The sequence below is a fragment of the Salmo trutta genome, chromosome 12, assembly GCF_901001165.1.
Source record: "Salmo trutta chromosome 12, fSalTru1.1, whole genome shotgun sequence".
In the NCBI taxonomy this organism is placed as follows: Eukaryota; Metazoa; Chordata; class Actinopteri; order Salmoniformes; family Salmonidae; genus Salmo; species Salmo trutta.
In genome coordinates this window covers 4,534,548-4,551,933 of record NC_042968.1, presented here as the reverse complement: position 1 = coordinate 4,551,933, position 17,386 = coordinate 4,534,548, and the positions used below count along the sequence as shown (strand labels likewise).

Here is a 17,386-nt window from a genome sequence, read left to right as displayed (position 1 = left end):
ACTACCCTGGTAGGTTGACTGACAACCTGATCCAGGTTGCAGACACTGGTTACAGTTTGACATGTTTTCTTGAGTGGGCAGCTAGATGATAGCCAGTCAATATTTAAATCACCCAGAAAATATACTCTGTTGATATCACATACATTATCAAGCATTTCACACATATTATCCAGATACTGACTGTTAGCACTTAGTGGTCTATAGCAGCTTCCCACAAGAATGGGCTTTAGGTGAGGCAGATGAACCTGTAGCCATATTACTTCTACAGTATTTATCATTAGATCGTCACATACAAAGCCCTCCACAACTTGGCACCCACATACCTCTATGCCCCCTCCTGCTCCCATCTCTCTCTTCTGGTCTCCTTGTTTCCCTCCCTTCAGCTGCTCTGCACCCAGATACCGGAATGTACTCCCTCGACACATACAACATGCAGACACAGTCATCTCATTCAAAATGTTAACTTTCACTGCTATGCGGATGACACACAGCTGTACATTTCAATGAAACATGGTGAAGCCCCAAAATTGCCCTCGCTGGAAGCCTGTGTTTCAGACATAAGGAAGTGGATGGCTGCAAACGTTCTGCTTTTAAACTCGGACAAAACAGAGATCCTTGTTCTAGGTCCCAAGAAACAAAGAGATCTTCTGTTGAATCTGACAATTAATCTTGATGGTTGTACAGTCGTCTCAAATAAAACTGTGAAGGACCTCGGCATTACTCTGGACCCTGATCTCTCTTTTGATGAATATATCAAGATTGTTTCAAGGACAGCTTTTTTCTATCTGCGTAACATTGCAAACATCAGAAATCTTCTGTCCAAAATTGATGCAGAAAAATCAATCCATGCTTTTGTTACTTCTAGGTTAGACTACTGCAATGCTCTACTTTCCGGCTACCTGGATAAAGCACTAAATAAACTCCAGTTAGTGCTAAATACGGCTGCTAGAATCCTGACTAGAACCAACCATATTAGTCCAGTGCTAGCCTGTCTGGGCTAGGGGGCAGTATTGAGATATTTGGAAAAAATATGTTCCCATTTTTAACTGCCTCCTACACCAACTCAGAAGCTAGAATATGCATATTATTGTTCAGGTTTGGATAGAAAACACTCTGAATTTTCTAAAACTGTTTGAATGGTGTCTGTGAGTATAACAGAACTCCTATGGCAGGCAAAAACCTGACAAGGTTTCAAGCAGGAAGTACCCTGTCTGACAAGGAGTCGTGCGTCTTGCATCTTTTTATTGAAAAGTAAGGATCTTAGCTGTAACGTGACAATTCCCAGGGCTCCAATAGGCTCTCAGAGCCCGCGAAAAACCTGAAGGTTTACGAGGGAGCCTCAGGTTGAAACAGATTATCGCCTTTTGTAAGTGGATGCTCAGAGGACCTTTGAATGATGCGCGTGCATGAGTCGCTCCCGAGGAGAAATTTTATTCGGCTGTTTAGGCTCAATGCATACTCCCGGTCGGAATATTATCACTTCTCTACGACATAAATGGCATAAAAATTGGTTTTAAACAGCGGTTGACATGCTTCGAAGTACGGTAATGGAATATTTAGACATTTTTGACACGCCAATGCGCCATGCGCGGGACCGTGAAGAAGCATTCTAGAACTCACGAACAAAACGTCGCTGTTTGGATATAACGATGGATTATTTGGGACCAAACCAACATTTGTTATTGAAGTAGAAGTCCTGGCAGTGTATTCTGATGAAGAACAAGCAAGGTAAGAACATTTTTCTTATAGGAAATGTGATTTTGGTGGATGCTGACCTGGGTGGGTATCTAAATAGCTAGCCCTGTAATGCCGGGCTATGTACTTAGATTATTGCAAAATGTGCTTCATCCGAAAAGCTATTTTAAAATCGGACATATCGAGTGCATAGAGGAGTAATGTATCTATAATTCTTAAAATAATTGTTATGCTTTTTGTGAACGTTTATCGTGAGTAATTTAGCAAACTGTTAGTAAATTCAACGGAAGTTTGCCGGGGGTTATGCGTTTTCTGAACGTCACATGCTAATGCAAAAAGCTGTTTTTTGATATAAATATGAACTTGATTGAACAGACATGCATGTATTGTATAACACAATGTCCTAGGTGTGTCATCTGATGAAGATCATCAAAGGTTAGTGCTGCATTTAGCTGTGGTTTGGGTTTATGTGACATGATATGCTAGCTTGAAAAATGGCTGTCTGATTTTTTCTGGCTGGGCACTCTGCTGACATAATCTAATGTTTTGCTTTCGTTGTAAAGCCTTTTTGAAATCGGACAGTGGGGTTAGATTAACGAGATTCTTGTCTTTAAATAGCTGTAAAATAGTCATATGTTTGAGAAATTGAAGTAATAGTATTTCTAACGATTCAAAAATCGCGCCACTGGAATTTCAGTAGCTGTTACGTAGGTGGGACGAAATCGTCCCACATACCCCAGAGAGGCTAGCTTCCCTACACTGGCTTCCTGTTAAGGCAAGGGCTGATTTCAAGGTTTTACTGCTAACCTACAAAGCATTTCATGGGCTTGCTCCTACCTATCTTTCCGATTTGGTCCTGCCATACATACCTACACGTACGCTACGGTCACGAGACGCAGGCCTCCTAATTGTCCCTAGAATTTCTAAGCAAACAGCTGGAGGCAGGGCTTTCTCCTATAGAGCTCCATTTTTATGGAATGGTCTGCCTACCCATGTGAGAGACGCAGACTCAGTCTCAACCTTTAAGTCTTTATTGAAGACTCATCTCTTCAGTAGGTCCTATGATTGAGTGTAGTCTGGCCCAGGAGTGTGAAGGTGAACGGAAAGGCACTGGAGCAACGAACCGCACTTGCTGTCACTGCCTAGCCGGTTCCCCTCTCTCCACTGGGATTCTCTGCCTCTAACCCTATTACAGGGGCCGAGTCACTGGCTTACTGGTGCTAATCCATGCCGTCCCTAGGAGGGGTGCGTCACTTGAGTGGGTTGAGTCAGTGACGTGGTCTTCCTGTCTGGGATGGCGCCCCCCCTTGGGTTTTGTCGTGGCGGAGATCTTTGTGGGCTATACTCGGTCTCAGGATGGTAAATTGGTGGTTGAAGATATCCCTCTAGTGGTGTGTGGGCTGTGCTTTGGCAAAGTGGGTGGTGTTATATCCTACCTGTTTGGCCCTGTCCGGGAGTATAATTGGATGGGGCCACAGTGTCTCTTGACTTCTCCTGTCTCAGCCTCCTGTGTTTATGCTGCAGTAGTTTATGTGTCGGGGGGCTAGGGTCAGTCTGTTATATCTGGAGTATTTCTCCTGTCTTATCTGGTGTCCTGTGTGAATTTAAGTATGCTCCCTCTAATTCTCTCTTTCTTTCTTTCTTTCTTTCTTTCTTTCTTTCTTTCTTTCTTTCTTTCTTTCGCTCTCTCAGTGGACCTGAGCCCTAGGACCATGCCTCAGGACTACCTGGCATGATGACTCCTTGTTGTCCCCAGTCCACCTGGCTGTGCTGCTGCTCCAGTTTCAACTGTTCTGCCTGCGGCTATGGAACCAAGACCTGTTCACTGTGATTATTATTATTTGACCATGCTGGTCATTTATGAACATTTGAACATCTTGGCCATGTTCTGTTATAATCTCCACCCGGCACAGCCAGAAAAGGACTGGCCACCCCTCATAGCCTGGTTCCTCTCTTGGTTTCTTCATAGGTTTTGGCCTTTTTATGGAGTTTTCCCTAGCCACCGTGCTTCTACACCTGCATTGCTTGCTGTTTGGGGTTTTAGGCTGGGTTTCTGTACAGCACTTTGATATATCAGCTGATGTAAGAAGGGCTATATAAATACATTTGATTTGATTTGAAAATCCTAAAAAAAACACCTCTTCAAGGATGCCTATACTGTAACATCGATAGGTTTAGGCTACTACATGATACTTACATTTTCCCTTCACCCATCATGAGGTTGCTGCAACCTAGCCTACGAATGAAAGTCTACAACGTAGGTGCACAGGTTGAGAGAAACATTTGAGTAATCAAGGTGACAGGCAGTGACACATTCAATACCCCTTTGCACACTTTTGCCTGCATCTAGCTGATCTAGGGTGTAATCATGAGGTCAGCAGTCGCTCAACCGACCCATTGCCCAGCCGCTCAACCCACTGTTGCACCACAAGACATTTGCTTCCGTTTAAGATTTTTTTTCAACAGAATCGGCAGAATGAAAACATCCCTGTTCACACACAAACACAGCTTACTTTCATAGCAGCCACATACAAACAGCATTACCACTTTGCTAGTTGTATAATTCCTTCTCGCATCTACGGGCTCTCCTCTTCTCTCCTTTTCCCTTCGCTTGTGGACTTCAGTGCAATTACACATCAGCTGTCTGTGACCAGGCAAAAAAAACGTTCCAAGCCAAACCTTCAGATCATAACCTCTACATACAGCCTACATCGGTGTCACCATATTAGCTAACATCATAGTCAACATTGCTACTAGAACTAACATGTTAGTAAACCCGCTACAATCATGCAGTACAGTGTACAGTCAAGCAAAACATTTATAAAACCAAAAGCTTACCTTGACTTGGAAGCATTCCAGTGTTGGATAGCCATAGCCAGCTAGCTAATATAGCATCCCTCTGTTTGAGCCTGGTGTTTGAGTAGGCTAAACTAGCTATCTGCATTCACTAGCTAAGTAAGTGAAAGTGAAAATAATACAACGAAATATAGCTTGCTCTCTCTCTTGCTGCTTAATTTTTCAAGGAATGAATTTGTTCAAAACTGCAACTATTGTCTTTCTCTCTCTTTGAGTCAACTACTCACCACATTTTATACATTGCAGTGCTAGCTATCTGTAACTCATGCTTTCAGTACTAGATCCATTCTCGGATCCTTTGATTGGGTGGACAGCTTGTCAGTTCATGCTGCAAGAGCTCTGATAGGTTGGACGTCACCCTCCGGAAGTTGTTAAAATGACTGTGTATGTCCTTGGAAGGGGGTGAGAACCATGAGCCTCCTATGTTTTGTATTGAAGTCAATGTAGCCAGAGGAGGACGTAAACTAGCTGTCTCTCCAGCTACACATTGGTGCTATTGTACAGAGTGCTGTTGAGGCTATTGTAGACTTTCATTGCAAAACAGTGTGTTTTAATACATTATTTACTATAGTTTTATCTAAAAAGCATAGCTTTTGTAATGTTTCACTATTTACATTTTTATGAAATTCACTGAGGTGGATGGTCTTGCTGTTACTCCTCTGAGGAGCCTCCACTGATGTACATATAACTAGCAATAAAAACTGGGTCAATGCAGATAACCAAATAGCTACCTAGACTAACTGTTTAACTAACTATTTAGCAGTCTTATGGCTTGGGAGTAGAAGCTGTTCAGGATCCTTTGGGTCCCAGACTTGGCACTGCGGTACTGCTTGCTGTGCGGTAGATGAAAGAACAGTCTTTGATTTAAATGTCTGGAGTCTTTGACAATTTTGAAGGCCATCCTCTGACACCACCTGGTATAGAGGTCCTAGATGGCTGGGTCCCAGTCCCAGTTATGTACTGAGCCGTGCGCAGTACCCTCTGCCGAGCAGTTGCCATACCAAGCTATGATGCAGCCAGTCAAAATGCTCTCAATGGTGCAGCTGGAACCCAAGCCAGTAGCACACAGTTGCTGTTCCTGATGACTTGTTAACTCCTTCCCTTTGTGTGTGTGTGTGTGTGTGTGTGTGTGTGTGTGTGTGTGTGTGTGTGTGTGTGTGTGTGTGTGTGTGTGTGTGTGAGAGAGAGAGAGTGAATGTTTTGTTTCTGCAATTCAATGTGCCATCATTATGCAGTTTTACATATTCAAAAACTTGGTCAAGTTGTCAGGTTTTCTTTTAATTTTCTACTTCAAAACATTTTCTTCATAACAATTATCAGATTATCTTGAACCATCATCATAACATGGCCTATGCATTGTTCCACAATTGAACCCTCACTTCATGGCTACCCTCACATTATTATTATTGTCAAGTTAATCATTTTTACTGATAAAAGTCCTTACAGTATAGAGTAGAATAACTTTGCCTGTAACAAAAACATCCTGCTCCTCTCTACCTAAATTTCCCTCACAGTCCCGATAGTTTGCCTGCATAGCCTACCTAAATTATCCCTCACCCATCATCTTCCTACCATTCCCAACCAATCAAAGAACTTGAAAATGCACATCTGGACATGTTTCTGAAGACTTTTTATTGTTGTCAGCAACACGAATGTCTGAATTTAATTTGCAGGGGGGGAGGGGGGGTTATATGCTGTGTAATAATAGAACTAGAACAATAAGATTCCAAGTCATTCGGATTACCACAATTATATAAACATCCTCAAATAGAAGCAGCTGTGTCTGTGTGTGTGGTGGGGACTTTTACGTGGTCTTTCTTGACGATTTAGTGACCAAGAGTTTTTTTACATGGTCCGTCATTTCTCCGGATTTAGCGACCAATAGTTTTTACATGGTCCTTGGAGATGATGGATTCTAATCTGCTATATTTGAGATGTTGAAGTACCCATAAAAGGAGTTGTTTCCACGCCGTAGGATACAGAAGAGTTATCCTGCATCCCTAAGACATATGAGATGCCTGTCACCACCCACCTCTGAGCCAACCACCACACAAAGCCATCATGCACCTGAGGAAGATGAGTTGCGAGGCCCTACACACATCTCTCATCTAAGAGACTACCACCCCTGCTCCAAAACTCCTCAGTTGGGAGCTTATGAGGGAATACGAGTACCTGCATCACATGCAGCAAGAGATCTGCCCTGCTTATTTCTCAGTCCCCTGCCTTAGTTGTTAGACAGTGGTCTATCCCACCAGGTTTATAGCCTACTGCTTTACTAGGCCCCAAATTCGTTGTACTTGGCTCGCAGTCTCCAGACATAGTTAGCCCACAGCTCTGAGGACGTTTTATTGTCGTCAGTAACACGAATGTCAATGTTGTGCGTGCATCAAAATTTAAGTTGCAGGGGAGTTTTATTCATTTTTTACATGCTGTGTAATAATAGAACCACAACAATAAGATTCCAAGTTATTCAGATTACCACAATCATATAAACATTCTCAAATAGGAGCACGTGTGTGTGTGTGTGTGTGTGTGTGTGTGTGTGTGTGTGTGTGTGTGTGTGTGTGTGTGTGTGTGTGTGTGTGTGTGTGTGTGTGTGTGTGTGTGAGGGCATTCACACCATCCAAGGATGAGGGCATACCAGCCAAACGTTTTTACGTGGTACTTTAATAATACAGAGAGGGATTGAACTGACAGTAATCATGGAATGTATTCACTAGGAAACAACATATTAATAAATGTAGCTAAGGAAGCGCAACAAATTACTTGGCTAGCTAGCAAGCACGCCTAAATGGAGCAAAAAACAGATTTTCAACAAAAGAATTAACAGACAATGTTACAATTTCTTACCTCCACACCGAATGGGAAAGAGTGATTTGTTCTGCCAAAGCATCAATTGCCATGTTTGTCCTGAAAGAAAACAGGTTGAAAAAGATCATTTCAAATCAAATCAAAATAAAATGTTATTTGTCACGTGTGCCTTACTTTGAAATGCTTACTTACAAGTACAAAAAAAAAAAAAAATGCATGAAACGTGGCCTTCCCTGTGGCTCAGTTGGTAGAGTATGGTGTGTGCAACGCCAGGGTTGTGGGTTCGTTTCCCATGGGGGGCCAGTACAATAAAAAAATGCATGAAATGTATGCATTCACTACTGTAAGTCGTTCTGGATAAGAGCGTCTGCTAAATGACTAAATTGTAAATTGTAAGCCCTTAACCAACCATGCAGTTCAAGAAATGGAGTTAAGAAAATATTTACTAAATAAACTAAAGTGAAAAAAGTAACACAATAAAATTACATAACAATGTGCAGGGGTACAGGTTAGTCGAGGTCATTTGTAAAGTGACTATGCATAGACTATGCAAGTCTTATGGCTTGGGGGTAGAAGCCGTTAAGAAACCTTTTGGTCCTAGACTTGGCGCTCTGGTACCGCTTGCCATGCAATAGCAGAGAGAACAGTCTATTACTTGGGTAACTGGACTCTTTGAGAATTTTTGGGGCCTTCCTCTGACACCACCTAATATATACTGCTTAAAAAAATAAAGGGAACACTAAAATAACACATCCTAGATCTGAATGAATGAAATAATCTTATTAAATACTTTTTTCTTTACATAGTTGAATGTGCTGACAACAAAATCACACAAAAATAATCAATGGAAATCCAATTTATCAACCCATGGAGGTCTGGATTTGGAGTCACACTCAAAATTAAAGTGGAAAACCACACTACAGGCTGATCCAACTTTGATGTAATGTCCATAAAACAAGTCAAAATGAGGCTCAGTAGTGTGTGTGGCCTCCACGTGCCTGTATGACCTCCCTACAACGCCTGGGCATGCTCCTGATGAGGTGGCGGATGGTCTCCTGAGGGATCTCGTCCCAGGCCTGGACTAAAGCATCCGCCAACTCCTGGACAGTCTGTGGTGCAACGTGGCGTTGGTGGATGGAGCGAGACATGATGTCCCAGATGTGCTCAATTGGATTCAGGTCTGGGGAACGGGCGGGCCAGTCCATAGAATCAAAGCCTTCCTATTGCAGGAACTGCTGACACACTCCAGCCACATGAGGTCTAGCATTGTCTTGCAATAGGAGGAACCCAGGGCCAACCGCACCAGCATATGGTCTCACAAGGGGTCTGAGGATCTCATCTCGGTACCTAATGGCAGTCAGGCTACCTCTGGCGAGTATATGGAGGGCTGTGCGGCCCCCCAAAGAAATACCACCCCACACCCTGACTGACCCATCGCCAAACCGGTCATGCTGGAGGATGTTGCAGGCAACAGAATGTTCTCTACGGCGTCTCCAGACTCTGTCACATCTGTCACATGTTCAGTGTGAACCTGCTTTCATCTGTGAAGAGCACAGGGCGCCAGTGGCGAATTTGCCAATCTTGGTGTTCTCTGGCAAATGCCAAACGTCCTGCACGGTGTTGGGCTGTAAGCACAACCCCCACCTGTGGACGTCGGGCCCTCATACCACCTTCATGGAGTCTGTTTCTGACCATTTGAGCAGACACATGCACATTTGTGGCCTGCTGGAGGTCATTTTGCAGGGCTCTGGCAGTGCTCCTCCTGCTCCTCCTTGCACAAAGGTGGAGGTAGCGGTCCTGCTGCTGGGTTGTTGCCCTCCTACAGCCTCCTCCATGTCTCCTGATGTACTGGCCTGTCTCCTGGTAGCGCCTCCATGCTCTGGACACTACGCTGACAGACACAGCAAACCTTCTTGCCACAGCTCGCATTGATGTGCCATCCTGGATGAGCTGCACTACCTGAGCCACTTGTGTGGGTTGTAGACTCCGTCTCATGCTACCACTAGAGTGAAAGCACCGCCAGCATTCAAAAGTGACCAAAACATCAGCCAGGAAGCATAGGAACTGAGAAGTGGTCTGTGGTACCCACCTGCAGAACCACTCCTTTATTGGGGGTGTCTTGCTAATTGCCTATAATTTCCACCTGTTGTCTATTCCATTTGCACAACAGCATGTGAAATTTATTGTCAATCAGTGTTGCTTCCTAAGTGGACAGTTTGATTTCACAGAAGTGTGATTGACTTGGAGTTACATTGTGTTGTTTAAGTGTTCCCTTTATTTTTTTGAGCAGTGTATATTGGACCATCCTCTGACACCGCCAAGTATATATTGGACCTTCCTCTGACACCGCCTAGTATATGTCAGGAAGCTTGGCCCCAGTGTTGTACTGGGCCATATGCACTACCCCCTGCAGCACCTTATGGTCAGATGCCAAGAGGTTGCCATACCAGGCGGTGATGCAACCAGTCAGGATGCATCACCGCTGCACAGCTGTAGAACATTTTGAGGATCTGGAGAGATTGTTGTCCTGGCACCGCACTTCCAGGTCTCTGACCTCCTCCCTATAGTCTGTCTCATCATTGATGAGACAATGATGAGACAGCCTATTTGCAACGTTTCTCATTAGAGTGCTAGCCAGATCACCAATTCAATATTTTAAAACTGAGCAATTCTTCCTAATTGACACATTCCTGAATTAACTAGTAAGTTAAACTTTGGTTGTGTATCTAAACAACGGACGAGATCGCATTCTAGCTATTGGTAGTGTCCAAGTTAGCTAGTTAGCTAGCTTGGCTAGTGGGCTGATGTCGAAAGCACACACTCGACGTTGCATGCCCCAATAGTTAAATTTAAATCTACTGAACTTTTAAAAATAATTTGTTTAATAAATAAAAGTGAACACTCACATTTCATGAAGTTGTTCTTTCTTCTACTAGCTAGAAAGGTGTTCTCCCAAAAAGGACACAGCCATGATGTCATCACTCTGCGCGTGAAATGACACAAATATTACCCCAATGAATGGAGATAATAGAGGACAGGACATCGACAGGAAGGATTATTTGTTGTATTCTGTAAGCACCTAAACAGATCCACAATCACTTTTTGAATGCGCAAATACACATTCCACAGTTGTAAATGTTAGGGATTTCTGAAAAGTTGCTCACAAATCATTCTACATTTGTTCAAATTGTAGATTTATTTGTGAGCTTTGTTGAGTGCTCATTGTCCTCACCAGGATCTTGACCTGACTGCAGTTTGGCGTTGTAACAGACTTCAATTGGAAAATGCTCACCTTCGACGGCCGCTGGCATGTTGGAGAAGTGTGCTCTTCATGGATGAATCCCGGTTTCAACTGATGGCAGACAGTGTGTATGGTGTTGTGTGGGCGAGTGGTTTGCTGATGTCAAAAGCATCCCAGAGTCACCTCTTCACTGTTGACGTTGAGACTGGTGTTTTGCAGGTACTATTTAATGAAGCTGCCAGTTGAGGACTTGTGAGGCATCTGTTTCTCAACCTAGACACTCTAATGTACTTGTCCTCTTGCTCAGTTGTGCACCGGGGCCTCCCACTCCTCTTTCTATTCTGGTTAGAGCCAGTTTGCGCTGTTCTGTGAACACAGCTTTGTACAAGATCTTCAGTTTCTTGGCAATTGCTCGCATGGAATAGCCTTCATTTCTCAGAACAAGAATAGACTGACGAGTTTCAGAAGAAAGGTCTTTGTTTCTGGCCATTTTGAGCCTGAAATCGAACCCACAAATGCTGATGCTCCAGACACTCAACTAGTCTAAAGAAGGCCAGTTTTATTGTTTTTTTAATCAGGACAACCGTTTTCAGCTGTGCTAACATAATTGCAAAAGGGTTTTCTAATGATAAATTAGCCTTTTAAAATGATAAACTTGGATTAGCTAACACAACGTGCCATTGGAACACAGGAGTGATGTTTGCTGATAATGGGCCTCTGTACGCCTATGTAGATATTCCATAAACAATCTGCTGTTTCCAGCTACAATAGTCATTTACAACATTAACAATGTATACACTTTATTTCTTATCAATTTTATGTTATTTTAATGGACAAATGTTTTTTCTAAGTGACCCCAAACTTTTGAACGATAGTTGTATGTAGCCTCGGAAACAAGGTTCATGAAATAGATAACAGATGACATTCAAATTCTGACTCACTTAGATAACACCTTTGATGATACAGTGGTAACAATACAAGGTTATAGCATCTACAGAAAATACAGAAATGCCCATGGGGGGCGGTGTTGCGGTCTATATTCAGAAGCACATTCCTGTAAAGCTTACAGAGGATTGCATGTGAAATATTGTTGGCTACAGGTTCATCTGCCTCACCTAAAGTCCATGATTGTGGGGTGCTGCTATAGACAACCAAGTGATAACAGTCAGTATCTGGATAATATGTATGAAATGCTTGATAATGTATGTGTTGCCACTCAAGAAAAAGCTTCAAATAGCAACCATTGCCTGCAACCTAGTTCAAGTTAGCAGTCAACATACCAGGGTATTTACAAACAGCACATGAATGAAATCATCCCCATGTATTAATCACATCTTTACTAATGCTGCAGAAATCTGCTTTAAAGCAGTATTCAAATCCAATTGGATGTAGTGATCACAATACAGTAGCCATATCTAGAAAAACATTGGCTTCAGAAACTGTCAGACACCACTCCATTCATACCGCTAGCTTCTGTTAACCCTGGACCAGAGCTATAATATGTAACTACCTCTGATCCAGGGTGTTAGTGAGATGCGCACATGCCTGTCTGTGCACAAGCTCTTGTCCAGGGCATTGCTCTGGTCCAGGGTGTTGCTCTGGTCCAGGGTGTAGCTCAGATTCAGGGCGTGAGTGCACTGTGCATATACCCATCTGCACACTAGCTCTGGTCCAGAGCATAGCTAATAGCTAGATAGCTCTCGTATTCACTAACTAGCTCTGGTCCAGGGTGTAGCTAGTAGCTAGCTATGGTCCACACTAGTTCTGGTCTAGCTTTGGCACTTACTCTGGTTATCGCATAGATAGCTAGCTCTAGTCCACACTAGTTTTGGTCAAGGGCATAGCTTGTCGCTAACTAGCTCTGATCCACGGCGTAACTAGAAGGAGTAGCTTGTAGCGTAGCTATTTCTATGTAATTTCACCACCTGTGCTGTTAAATACATACACACACAGACACGTCTGCATAGAAATGCATGTATGCAAACTCAGGCCAAAAAAAAACAAGCGCGCAAACGAAGACACACACACACACAGCTATCAACACTCGCTGACTCAGCACATCAAGAGCCAGGCAGGAGATTTTCCTAAACAGTTATAGGAAAGAGGGGAAAGTAACAAAAAGGACAAAATAATGGTGTTTGTGTATATTATTCTTCAACGCAGAGCCCTACAGTATGAAGGACAAAATGTCCTAAATCAATGCACTGGATTAAAAACGATGTGCAACCAGAGGAAAAAAAACTCTAGAACACCTTTACTACACACACAGAGACTCAAAGAAATCTCTCCCTCGCCCTCCATTTGGCAAATCTGACCATAACTCTATCCTCCAAGATTCCTGCTTACAACCAAAAACTAAAGCAGGAAGTACCAGTGAATCGCTCAATACGGAAGTGGTCAGATGACGCGGATGCTACACTACAGGACTGTTTTGCTAGCACAGACTGGAATATGTTCCGGGATTCTTATGATGGCATTGGAGTACATCACATCAGTCACTGGCTTCATCAATAAGTGCATTGACGACGTCGTCCCAACAGTGACCGTACGTACGTACATACTCCAACCGGAAGACATGGATTACAGGCAACATCTGCACCGAGCTAAAGAGCTGCCGCTTTCAAGGAACGGGACACTAATACGGTCGCTTACATGAAATCCCGCTATGCTCTTAAACAAACCATCAAACAGGCAAAGTGTCAATGCACGATTAAAATGGAATCCAACTACACTGACGCTCGTCGGATGTGGCAGGGTTTGAAAAATATTATGGATTACAAAGGGAAACCCAGCCGCGAGCTGCCCAGTGACACGAGCCTCCCAGACGAGCTCAATGCCTTTTATGCTCACTTTGAAGCAAGCAACACTGAAGCATGCATGAGAGCACCAGCTGTTCCAGACGACTGTGTGATCAAGCCACAGGACCTGATGGATTACTAGGATTTGTACTCAAAGCATGCATGGACCAAGTGTCTTCACTGACATTTTCAACCTCTCCCTGACCGAGTCTGTAATACCTACATGTTTCAAACAGGCCACTATTGTCCCTGTGCCCAAGAAAGCGAAGGTAACCTTCCTAAATGACTACCGACCTGTAACAGTCACGTCGGTAGCCATGAAGTGCTTTGAAAGGCTGGTCATGGCTCACATCAACACCATCATGCCAGAAACCCTAGACCCACTACAAGTTGCATACCGCCCAAACCGATCTACAGATGATGCATTCTCAATCCCATTCCACACTGCCGTTTACCACCTGGACAAAAGGAACACCTATGTGAGAATGCTGTTCATTGACTACAACTCAGCGTTCAACACCATAGTGCCCACAAAGCTCATCATGAAGCTAAGGATCCTGGGACTAAACACCTCCCTCTGCAACTGGATCCTGGACTTCCTGATGGGCCCCCCCAGGTGGTAAGGGTAGGCAACAAACACATCTGCCGGGCCTCCCAAATGGTGCTGTGGTCTAAGGCACTGCATCGCAGTGCTAGCTGTGCCACTAAAGAATCTGGGTTCAAGTCCAGGCTCTCGGAGACCGATGGGGCGGCGCAAAATTGTCCAAGCGTCGTCTGGTTAGGGGAGAGTTTGGCCGGCAGAGATGTCCTTGTCCTATTGCGCACTAGGGACTCCTGTGGCGGTCCGGGCGCAGTGCACACTGACACGGTCGCCAGGTGTACAGTGTTTCCTCCGACACATTGGTGTGGATGGCTTCCGGGTTACGTGTGCATTGTGTCAAGAAGCAGTGTGGATTGGTTTGGTTGTGTTTCGGAGGACATACGGCTCTCGACCTTCACCTCTCCCTAGTCCGTACGGGAGTTGCAGCTATGAGACAAGACACTAACTACCAATTGGATACCACAGAATTGGGGAGAAAAAACAACACCTGCCACACTGATCTTCAACACTGGGGCCCCTCAGGGGTGCGTGGTTAGTCCAGTTCTGTACTCCCGGTTCAACCACAGTTGCGTGGCCAAGCACGACTCCAACACCATCATCAAGATTTCTGACAACACAACAGTGGTAGGCCTGATCACTGACAACGATGAGACAGTCTATAGTGAGGAGGTCAGAGACCTGCTAGTGTGGTGCCAGGACAACAAAGGAGCTGATCGTGGACTATAGGAAAAGGAGTGCCGGACAGGCCCCATTACCATTGACGGGGCTGAAGTGGAGCTCATCGAGAGTTTCAAGTTACTTGTTGTCCACATCACCAACAAACTATCATCGTCCTAACACACCAAGACAGTTGTGAAGAGGGCACAACAACACCTTTTCCCCCTCAGAAGACTGAAAAGATTTGTCATGGGTCCCCAGATCTTCATAAAGTTCTACAGCTGCACCATCGAGAGCACCCTCACCAGTTGCATCATCGCCCGGTATGGCAACTGCTCTGCATCTGACCATAAGGCGCTACAGAGGGTAGTGCATACGGCCCAGTACATCACTGGGGCCAAGTTCCTGACATCCAAGACCTATATACAGAACGGTGTCAGAGGAAGGCCTCAAAAATTGTCAAAGACTCCAGTCACCTAAGTCATAGACTGTTCTATCTGCTACTGCACAGCAAGCGGTACCGGAGCGCCAAGTCTAGGACCAAAAGACTCTTTTAACAGCTTCTACCCCCAAGTCATAAGACTGCTGAACAATTAATCAAATGGCCAGCCGGACTATTTACATTGACACCCCCCCCCCCCCCCCCCCCCCCCGTTGACACCCCCTACTCGCTGTTTATTATCTATGCATAGTCACTTTACAAATTACCTCGACTAACCTGTATCCCTGCACATTGACTGATTACTGGTACCTCCTGTATATTGCCTTGTTACTGTTATTGACTCATTACTGGTACCTCCTGTATATTGCCTTGTTACTGTTATGTAATTTTTTTGTTACTTTTATACTTTTTTAATACTTTTTTTCCCTGGTTTATTTAGTAAATCTTGTTTGTAACTCTATTCAAATCAAATTGTATTTGTCACATACACATGTTTATCAGATGTTATTGCGGGTGTAGCGAAATGCTTTTTTCTTGAACTGCATTGTTGATTAAGGGCTTGTGACTAAGCATTTCACAGTTGTATTCGTCGCATGTGACAAATAACATTTATTTTGATTGATTTGATTTTAACGAGGATAATTCTAATCAGGGCCAGCCACACCCAAACAGAACCAACCTCGAAATCGAACATTTTATCGAACACGAATTTGAGCAAAACTCCAAACTCTGTAACACTCATAATAAACCATAACACAATGAATCTGTTTATGGTGATTTATTGAATTAACCAATTACTGACATATATATATTCTTCCTTCATTTGCTGATTAAATTATCACACTTCTGGCTTCTCCATGTTAAGCATTAGACCCATGATTGAATCATTAATACAGCCACATCTGCCTGACTCTCTCTCTTGCTAATTTACCTCTTAATCCCAAATCAGGCATATTAATAGGCTGCATTCAAGATTACCATTAATTCATCAATCTCGGCTGCTCACATTTGTTTTGCATCGTAAGGACAGTGCCATCTAATGGGTCACCTTACATCCAACACCGTACGACAACAAACACAGAGTCAGCAAGTCTGTGCTTTCAACATACCAGCATCCTGGTGATATCATCATATTCTGTATTCTTCTCCCAAGTATATTACATGTGTCCAAATGATAAAAGCTCTAGTCCTCTACCTCCACTATCTCACTGTCTTCTCTCTCTGCCTCTCTCCTACGCATCCTCTCTACTTCAAGGGCATCCCTGTCCTATGCTATAACACTGAGTGAAGCATAAGGAGCGACATATTTTCAGCAGTTACATACACACACACGCACAAGGTCACCCAGCCCTCCACTAGATTTCTGCCAGTGTGGTAAACACCTAGGATACGAAAGATAGATGCAGTATTGCCCTACCATTTCTCCCACTGGTCTTCCATCCACCCTTCCTCTCTTTCCCCTCCGGAGTCCATGCTGCAAGTGAGGGCATCCACAGAGGAGAGGAGAAGGAGAAAAGGGGGAGGAGGAGGGGTGCTCAGCTGGGTCGATAGGATAGGCATACGATTCAAAGCCCTACTCTGGTTATCCCTCCTTCCTCCTGTCGCCCTAAATGTTCCTGAGCCCAGAATGGGAATATAGGAGTATCGTCGTTAGCAGCGGCAGGAGTAGCCAGCGCAAAGTGCTATTAGGTAACCGACTCCTCTCTTCTCCTCTCCCACCGAGAGCCTTTTTTCGAATCATCAATGTTTACACTGTCCCGGATGTGCATCAGATGTACTATACGAGAGTAGAAAGAGAGAAATCATTGTAGGATGGCTTGGCTGGGCTGAGAAGAGACCTCTCCAAAACACATCCCTCTTCAATTATTCATGGAGCAGATTGATCATGCTCGGGTTATTCTCATCCTCCCTTTCTCATTATCCCTTTCCTCTTTTCCTCCTCTCTCCCTTTTTCTCTAAACAAGATGAATGAAAGGAGACAGGAGGATCTGTTTCATCTCCAGAAGGGGGGGGTGTACACGCCATTAACCCTGACCTTCATGCCACCTTCATGCCTTCTACAAAACTGTGTGTGTGTTCGTCATATTCTATTGAACACAGAAGGCGTACCAAGCACCATGTATATTGTTGAAATATTACATGTGTATAATATACCTGGTCATTGATTTAATATTTTGGTTATTAATGTGCCTTAGTGTACCTTAGTATATGGCTCCCACTTTTTCCCATTCATTGCACTGTGGCAAGTACAGAATAAATGGAGGAAGTTAGGCCTTGTGTAGGAG

At 43.9% G+C, this 17,386-nt stretch overlaps 1 protein-coding gene across 1 annotated transcript in view; it reads right to left on the bottom strand.

Annotated features, from left to right (window-relative positions):
• Positions 1 to 16,831, bottom strand: part of LOC115203843 (uncharacterized) — a 53,924-nt gene extending 37,093 nt beyond the window's left edge. Inside the window, exons 1-2 of the mRNA XM_029768874.1 lie at positions 16,519 to 16,831; positions 7,402 to 7,461 (exon numbers count right to left, since the gene is read on the bottom strand). Of these exons, the coding sequence (XP_029624734.1) occupies positions 7,402 to 7,461; positions 16,519 to 16,661 (203 nt within the window). The 5' untranslated portion in view covers positions 16,662 to 16,831. The remainder of the gene's footprint in view (positions 1 to 7,401; positions 7,462 to 16,518) is intronic.
• Positions 16,832 to 17,386: the final 555 nt, after the last annotated feature.